Source organism: Lathyrus oleraceus, chromosome 1, assembly GCF_024323335.1.
Source record: "Lathyrus oleraceus cultivar Zhongwan6 chromosome 1, CAAS_Psat_ZW6_1.0, whole genome shotgun sequence".
NCBI lineage: Eukaryota > Viridiplantae > Streptophyta > Magnoliopsida > Fabales > Fabaceae > Lathyrus > Lathyrus oleraceus.
The window spans coordinates 147,199,757-147,208,816 of NC_066579.1; the positions used below are offsets into that span (position 1 = coordinate 147,199,757).

The 9,060-nt window shown below is 29.3% G+C and overlaps 1 protein-coding gene across 2 annotated transcripts; it reads right to left on the reverse strand.

Annotated features, from left to right (window-relative positions):
* Window positions 1–5,137: 5,137 nt before the first annotated feature.
* Window positions 5,138–8,416, reverse strand: LOC127122935 (cytochrome P450 82A3). Of its 2 annotated transcripts, XM_051053211.1 has the most exons (3): window positions 7,351–8,416; window positions 5,704–5,854; window positions 5,138–5,601 (listed from the first exon to the last, which is right to left on the reverse strand). In XM_051053211.1, the coding sequence occupies exons 1-3, from the start codon at window positions 8,305–8,307 to the stop codon at window positions 5,222–5,224; spliced, it is 1,488 nt and encodes a 495-aa protein (XP_050909168.1). In that variant the 5' UTR covers window positions 8,308–8,416; the 3' UTR covers window positions 5,138–5,221. The 2 variants fall into 2 exon arrangements, with proteins under 2 accessions (XP_050909168.1, XP_050909165.1); XM_051053208.1 differs by having other exon boundaries at window positions 5,138–5,854; window positions 7,351–8,415.
* Between the last annotated feature and the right edge of the window lie 644 nt (window positions 8,417–9,060).

The following is a 9,060-nucleotide window of genomic DNA, read 5'->3' on the forward strand; positions in this document are numbered from 1 at the left end:
ATTTATAAGAAAAAAATATGATGAATGTGGTAGTTTGACAAGAAATAAGGCAAGGATAGTTGCTCAAAGGTATACTCAAATAGAAGGGGTATACTTTGATGAAACATTTGCCTCAGTAGTCAGAATGGAATCCATAAGACTTTTACTTGAAATCTCTTGCATGCTATAGTTCAGACTATTTCAAACAGATGTTAAAAGTGCCTTCTTAAACAGGTATCTTCATGAAGAGGTCTATGTGGCGTAACCTAAGGGGTTCAATGATCCCAACTTTCCAAATCACGTGTTCAAACAAAAAAAGTCCTATATGGATTGAATCAAGCTCCAAGATCATGGTATGATAGACTAATTGAGTTTTTGATCAACTATGGATACAATAGAAGAGGAATAGATAAAACTCTATTCGTGAAGAGTGATGAAGGGAAACTGATGATAACCCAAATATATGTGGATGACATAGTGTTTTGTGGGATGTCAGACATGATGGTGCAACATTTTGTTGAACAAATTCATTTAGAGTTTAAAATGAGTCTTGTAGGAGAATTCACTTATTTCCTTGGTCTACAAGTTAAGAAAATGGTGGACAGGATTTTGGTGACTCAAAGAAAGTATGCTAAGAATATAGTAGAGAAGTTTGGTCTTAAAAATGCAAGTTATAAGAGAACCCATGTTGCAACTGACTTGAAGCTCTCTAAGGATGAAAATGGAGTGGATGTAGATCAAACTCTCTAACGAACCATAATAGGAAGTTTGTTATATCTCACAGCTAGCAGACCTGATATTACATATGTCGTAGGTGTATGTGTTAGGTACTAAGCTAATCCTAAGGTTAATCATTTCACTCAAGTAAAGAGGGTCATGAAATACACCAGTGGGACTTATGACTATAGAATATTATACTTTTGCGATAGTAGGTTACAATTATGCAAATTTGGACTGGAAGTGTCGGTTATAGAAAACCTACTTCAGGTGGATGTTCCTTTCTTGACAACAATCTGATTTCTTAATTCAGTAAGAAGCATAACTATGTCTCTCTGTCTATTGCTGAAGCTGAATATATTGTTGCTGGAAGCAATTGTACTCAATTGCTCTGGATGAAACAGATGCTAATAGAATACAATGTCAAAAAAGATGTCATTAAATTGTATTGTGACAACATGAGCACCATCAATATCTCAAAGAATCCCGCCTAACACAGTAAAACCAAGCATATTGGCATACATCATCATTTCATTAGGGATTTTGTGGAGGATAAAACGGTCAATTTATATCACATTGCAACTGACCAATAATTAGCTGACATATTCACTAAACCTTTAGATGTTGTTCGTTTTGAAGATTTAAAAAGTTCACTTAGTGTGTGCATATGTGAGGTCCTATAGAAGTCAAAGCTAAGGAAACGTGATAGGAGACAAAGCCAAATACTCTCTCATATTCTCTATGGTGCATGTGTATTTAGGGTGATTTATTAGTTTCCAATCACTCCTTATATATGGACTTTCGATACTATCAAGAAAAAGGTCGTCTAGCCTTATTTTTCTCTGTGAAATCTACTCTTTCTTATATCATGCACAAGTGTTTGTTGTTCAACATGAGTCAGAACCAGAAGAAAGCTAAGAAGAATTCCTATAAAACTAAGGATACCAAGGAGAAGAAGAACAAGAAAGTTGGTTCATCCTCTCATACAAGTGTTAAAGAACCACAGGGTGTACCATCAACTAAGGCAATTGTTGTTGGGAAGACTTCAGTGACTAGGATGAAGACGATGAAGAAGACTCATGTGCAAGATAGTGACTCATATGTAGATAATGATTGTATCACCTACATGAACTCAAGAGGATGGATTGAAGACCAAATATGAGGAAAGATGTCTCAATAGATTATGTGTCAATGTGCTCGTTGAAATATGTAAAAGTTTCATGGCCTTTTAAGACTGGTGTGTTCAAATTGAAGATTGTTGATTCTAATTAATCTTTCATAACCTTGTAGTGTATGTGCTAACATACTAACATATGCTTGACTAACTAATAGATGTTAGGTTGAAGATCTTACCCTTTTCCAAATTATGGAAAAATAGGGAGTAATGAGATGAATTGGTGTATCTGTTATGTGCGAATAAACCTGGTGATTGTTTAGTACTAACCCCTCTAGGTATGTGCTAATATTATGCTCCATGCTGGAGCATCGGGCAGAACATTTGCTCTTGGTCCTTGTATCAATGAAAATATATTTATCTGTGTTAGTAGTATTCATTGATATCAACTTCTAACTGATTTTGTGTGCATGACTAGGTATGCGAATGATTGCATACTGATACATGCTAGTTAGTAGGATTGTATGCTATTAAATATGTGATAATATATTCATGCATGACTAAGTTTGTGAATGATTGCATGATTGTCTGTTTGATTTGGAGCAAATGAATGGATTATGTGTAAGCAACTGAATGTTGATACTTCTGACTTTTGTTGCTGATGGTGCTTAACTCTGATACATGGAATCTGCTCTTGCTGAAATGCTCTGAAGATCCAGTACATCTTTGGGCTATCACTTGTTATCATGGAATATGTGTTATTTATCTTAAAGAGTTGTTTGGCACAATTTGTCAAAGGGGGATTTGTTATTCCTATTGGATTTCCCCTTTTGATTGGTTGCAGTTTAGCAAAGCAACAACTTGGAGAAGTGTCCAATTATTCAAGATTGGTCTACCTTGCTAAAGTTGTATGATGTTGCAGAAAAGATACATGTTGGGCGCGATGCTCCATATGTTGCTATGGCATCTGGGTCTTGTGTAACAGGCGCCAGAACGTTGCGTTTGGAGTATGTTATACAAAAGGTTTGTTAAAGATTTTATTGTTATTAAGTTAGCAATATGATTAGGTAATTTGTTTGATAGATGGATGAAGTTTAATTTGGATTTAAATGAAGATTTAATTTTAATTTAAATTAAAATAAATTATTCTTATTGAAGATATTCAAGGAGCGAATCAAATGATAAATAGACAATTTCTAAAAGTATTATATCATTTAATGTCTTATTTGGATAAACAACTTATTACATAAACTCTTCTGAGTCCTTATACTGCTTGCTCATATTTGTGGTTGGTTGAATTTCTATGTAACTCTGTGTCCTAATACATACATAAACTTAACCAATATCACATTTTTAAAGTGTTTTCTTTTTTTTATCTTCGGTGAATTTAAAGTTTTTAAGAAATAACAAACACAAGATTTGCTTCATACTTTCTTAGGGACTAATGTAACTTCTTTTTCAGTCTATAGTCAGGATTTAGATTCCCATTGTGTTGTTCTTGTCTTGGTTTTGAATTGTGGTCATTGTTGAGTTACATTTTGTTTTGTGAGCATTTATATTGTAGTAGAGTGTGGTCGATGCATGATTCTTGTTGTCCAATGTGGGAATAATGATTCTTGATGTATGATTCTCATTGTCTAATGTATTTTTATTATTTTTGTTTTTACTTTATGTTGATGTTAAGTTACTGTAACACTAAATATTGTGTTTGTTTTGGTTCAATCAAAAATAACTTTGGTGGAACAACACTTTCTATAGTGGGTGGCTAGTTCATCTTGTATGTTTTATGAGTGGTCTTGGATCTCAATTTCATAACCATGTTTTTTGTCCTGTTTAGTTTATTTTGAGCATTAACATTTTACATTATGTTGAGTCAAAATTCACCATGAATGAAATCTTATATAATAACTGTTGATAATACTATGTAGCTACTTTTAGGTTTAGTCATCCTTAGATTTGTAGATATTAGGATTTAATAGATTTAGCTCATTTTTATTTGTGTTAATACTGGAAAGGGTAACATGAATGCACTATTTCAACTTTTATCATAAATTTGTTGATAGGCCTTGGAGGATGTTGATGTTGATTAGCATAGCCAAATGGTGTCAGAGTTCAATGGTGCAATACATGTAAGTTAGTGATACACTATACTTTTCAAATTATGCATAATATCAACAAAATAAAGTGTCTTGTACTTGTAATACACTGTAACTTAGTGATTGCTATAGTTAGTTATTTTAAAATGGTATTAATTAATTCTCACTTAAATTGTTAATATTTTTAGGATTGATATTATTCTTGTTGAATTGTGTTATTATTCATCTTCTATTTTTAGTATTTTGTAGGTGATGATTAAAAATTAGTATCAAAGACTTGAAGATGAAAGCTTGAAAATAAAAGTTATACGCCCTACTTATCTACAGGTTTTAGCTGTTATTCAAATTCAAATTTCTTGTAGTGCCTTTATAGAATAATTGAAAACTAAAGTAGAGTATCAAGCCCTACTTAAGCAGCCGCTGAATTGGTGTAGCTTGAATCACTTTTATCAGATCTGCATAATAAATTCTTTTTGTACCTAAATTTCTATGTGATAATCCCTGTGTAATCATGCTTTCTCATAAACCTATTATACATACTAGGACAAACAACATAGAGTTTAATATTCACTTTGTTTGTGAAAGAGTGGTAGCAAGCAAGCTATAAATTCGGCATGTTCCTGATTATGTACAAATAGTAGATGTTCTTATTAAACCGCTCCGAACTAGTCTTTTCCATGAATTTAGGTCCAAACTCAAGGTTGCTTAACTTCAATTTCAACGAGTTTGTGGGAAAATATTAGAGATAACCTAATCAAAAGTTAATAAGTAAAGTTAGTTATATAAATGGAGAGTTAGTTAAAGAATTAGGAAGTGGAACTAACTTCACTCCAGTGCTAACTTGTCTATTTTAAAATCAATCATTTTCTCAATAATGTAATGAATTCATTTTATGAATACAAGGAGATCTTGCATTAGCTTTCTCTCTTAGGTCTTCCATTTCATTCAATTCTTATTTATATCAACCTTTAAGAAGAGAAAATCTAGTCATTAGACTTCTCTCTCTCACACACACATATATATATATATATATATATATATATATATATATATATATATATATATATATATATATATATATATATATATATATATATATATATATATATATATATATATATATATATATATATATATATATATATATATATATATACTATTTGGATATTACAATATTTTGTTTATCGAATATTCTTTTAACATGAGGATTATAATAAAATACACAAAACAATAAAACTATTTGTCCTAATATCTTAAATTATAAATACTTTGTTTGTATACACACCAAACTATTATATCATCAATCAACACAAACTTACATGATTTCATAACAATTAAAAGACAAACATGGTTTAACAAGAACTTCAAGTGGAGTAGCTTTAGTATTTGTTAATCCAAACTTTCCAGTCATATCAACAAGTTCAGATGTTGTTGGATTTAAGATATCAAATGAATGTAAAAAGCTAGCTAGAGCATAATGCACCATTTGAAGTCCAAAAGATATTCCAGGACACATCCTTCTACCACTTCCAAATGGTAATAACTCAAAATGATTACCTTTAACATCAACATCTTTATGAGTAGTAAGAAATCTTTCTGGTTTAAACTCTAACGGATTTGGCCAAACATTAGGATCTGTGTGGATCTTCCAAAGATTTGTTATTAATCGAGTTCCTTTTTTAACATGATAACCAGCTACGGAACAATCCATAGAGAACTCGTGAGGTCCGGATAGAGGTGCGGCGGGATACAATCTTAAAGATTCTTTGACTATAGCTTGAATGTATGACAACTTACTTATATCTAATTCATTTACATGTCTTTCTTTACCAATATGAGTGTCAAGTTCTTCTTTAGCTTTTTTCATTGCAAGAGGATTTTTCAATAGTAAACATAGTGCCCATATGAGGGTAACACTACTTGTGTCAGTTCCTCCAGAAAATATTGTCTGCAAATTAAATGCAAATATTTTACTATATGTTCATATTTTCATAAAGAGTTGTCTAAATACTTGTTTAAATAAAACTAAGATATATATAAATAAATAAATGAATCAAACTAGAATTTTATTTGCACAAATTAAGATTTCATTGAAATATTCACAAAATTCAAATCTTTACAAAAGGAGCATGGTTTTTCTTAACCTAGATATTATGTTCTAATTTTTTTTTAATAAAAAAATGTGTTTGGAAGAGTTTTGCCTCAAATTTCTTATCATTTTGTATTAAATTGTCAATGTATGCTTTAAATTGTTATAGTTTAATGATTGGAATAATTTAGTCTCATATTGTTATTTATTTAAAATAATATTAAGTTTCATGTTGTTTCAAGTTAATTTCAATAGTACATACTTGAACTATTTTTTTTAAAAGGTTCATATTAACAAATTTGTTATAGTTGAATGATAAAATATTTTCTATGTAAGAAATTCGCTTCTCATTTTTGGTTTTGAATTTCTTATAGAAATACATTAAATATATTTAACTTTCGGTTTTACTAATAGATTATCGTTTATGTGACTCATTTTTTTGTTTTAATTTTGTATTCAATGATTTTTATTTTTTTTAAATTGACAAATTTTTATAAACAATTGAAAATATATTAACTACATCTTTATCAATAATTTTTTGTTTACAAATTATTTAATTTATCCAATATTTTTTGTTTGAGACAATGTTAATATCATATTTATATGACAATAATTCAAAACCTCCCGACCCTACTCGAAAGGAAAATGAGTTTTTCTGTATTATTTAAAGGCAAGGAAGTGTTGATATCTGTCTCATAACCATTTTATTGGTAAAATATTTATTTTTATATTTTTTAATAGATATTTATTAATTTAATTAAATATTATGAATTTTCAATTTTATTTTGATAAAAATATGATTAGTATGATTTTATTTTATTATTGTTTTATTATTATTATTATATTCAGAACCGTGTTTGACATAGTCTAAAATGTATCACATCAAATTATATTTAAATAGGATTTTATAAAACTTTTATTAATGTTAAAATATAGTTAAATAAGATCTTTAACTATTTTGTTATGGTTAAATCATGATTAATCTAGATATAAAATTTTCAAAAATTTAAGATGTCTTTGATTATATTATTTTAATTATAATAAATGTGATATTTAAAATTTTTGATTTTAAATACAAGAATGGACGGATGCAAGACAAGGAAAAAACTAATAAATATCTAAAGTAGATAAAGATTAAATTTTTAACACCCACATATAAAAAAAAAGTGGAGAAACAAAAATGGCCCATATCTCACTCCTTACCACATACCATATCTAATAGCAAATAGTATTTCAATTTTAAATTTAAATTAAATTTGATCTTTTTATTTTTATGTTTGTTCAAAATTTTGAACTAAATGCATCAACTTTCTTTATACATTTATGTGTGAATTGGAAAAGATTAGAAGACATACCAATATTGTGGCTTTGATTATGGTATCACAATCAAACCCTTCAATTGTTTTTCCATCAAGCAATGAAAGCAACACATCCATGATGTCTTTATCTTCACCATCAACCTTCTCACCCAAACTCCTTTCATGGCGACGCTCCTTCAACCACTCACCTAAAACTTCATCCAATTCCTTTAAAGTTCCTTTCATTGCCTTCACATGACCACCAAAATCAAACAATTTCAAACAAGGAATAACGTCTCCCACAGTGATGACCCCAAACAAATGCATCATATCCTTCAAAGCTTTCACACTTCTTTGAGCTTCTTCTTCATCAACATTAGTTCTTGCACCAAAATATCTCTTCCCAACAACCATTCGAAGAACCATGTTGAATGTTAAGTGTGTAAACCATTGTTTCATATCCACCAACACATAGTTTGATGAATCAGACTCACTATTTTTACTATACCAAACATCGAAGAGCTCTTTAATCGATGTTTGTACTTCGGAAACACGAATATGTTGTTGTTGTTTGACTCGACGATTTGTGAGAATCTCTAGAGTTGCAATCTTGCGAAGATTGCGCCAATAAGGACCATATGGTGCAAATCCAAACATGGCTCCTTTATAGGCCAAATGTTGTGTGGCAACAAGATTGGGACGAGATGAAAGAGCCATGTCGTTGGTAGTGAAACATTCTTTTGCCATTTCCCAATTGTTGATGATTAAAGCATGTTTAGAACCAAGTTTGATGGTGAATATTGGTCCATATTTATCAGCTAAGGCACCTAAGACTCTATGAGGTGATTGGCTGCCATTAAAGATTGGGAGGTGACCAAGTATTGGCCATGCACCTTTGGCTATTGGCGCCTCTCTTTTCTTGCTACGACCAAGTAGAATCAAACCTAATGGAATTAGAAAAATTAGGAATGCAATTGCTGTGGTGTTTATTAGGCTGCTTATCGCTAAATCCATTAAAGCTAGATGAGGTTGGGTTGATGAATGGATATGCAATTATTGTTACTCTTGATTGCTAGCTTTATATAGGAAAAGTTCTATTGAGAGAGAAAAAATAAGAGACTTGTGAAGTGTTTGTGAAAGACACGCATGTGTACAAATACATTTCAAATTTTTTGTGTAATGTTATTTTTGGAAGAGACAGAGACGTCTATAATATTAAAAGATAATAATTTGGAAAAAAAAAATAAAAAACTACTTTATGAATTATAAGGATAATTAGACGTGAATCCCTCAGTTTTGTTTATTTAATTTTCTTTATATATATATATATATATATATATATATATATATATATATATATATATATATATATATATATATATATATATATATATGCATGCGCTATAATAAAATATATTATGATTGAACATACAATTGAGATTCTATAAAATTTTGATTTTAGAATTTCATAATATAAAGTTCAAACTAAAAATAATGGTTAAAATGAAATATGACTTTTATAATATAAGTTTGATTTATTTTTTGTGTCTATAATATTCAATAAATTAATTTTTTCTTAAAAACAATTAGAAATTTAAAAGTTATATATTACCCTTTTGTATGAAAAAATGATAGCATTACGTTTACTTTTTTAAAATATAAGTCTAATTAAACGATATTGTTATTATTTTCATAAAAATTAACAAAAGAACATTAGTTTTTAACTTATTGATTTTCTAAAAAATTAGAGAAAAAAGTATTTAATGA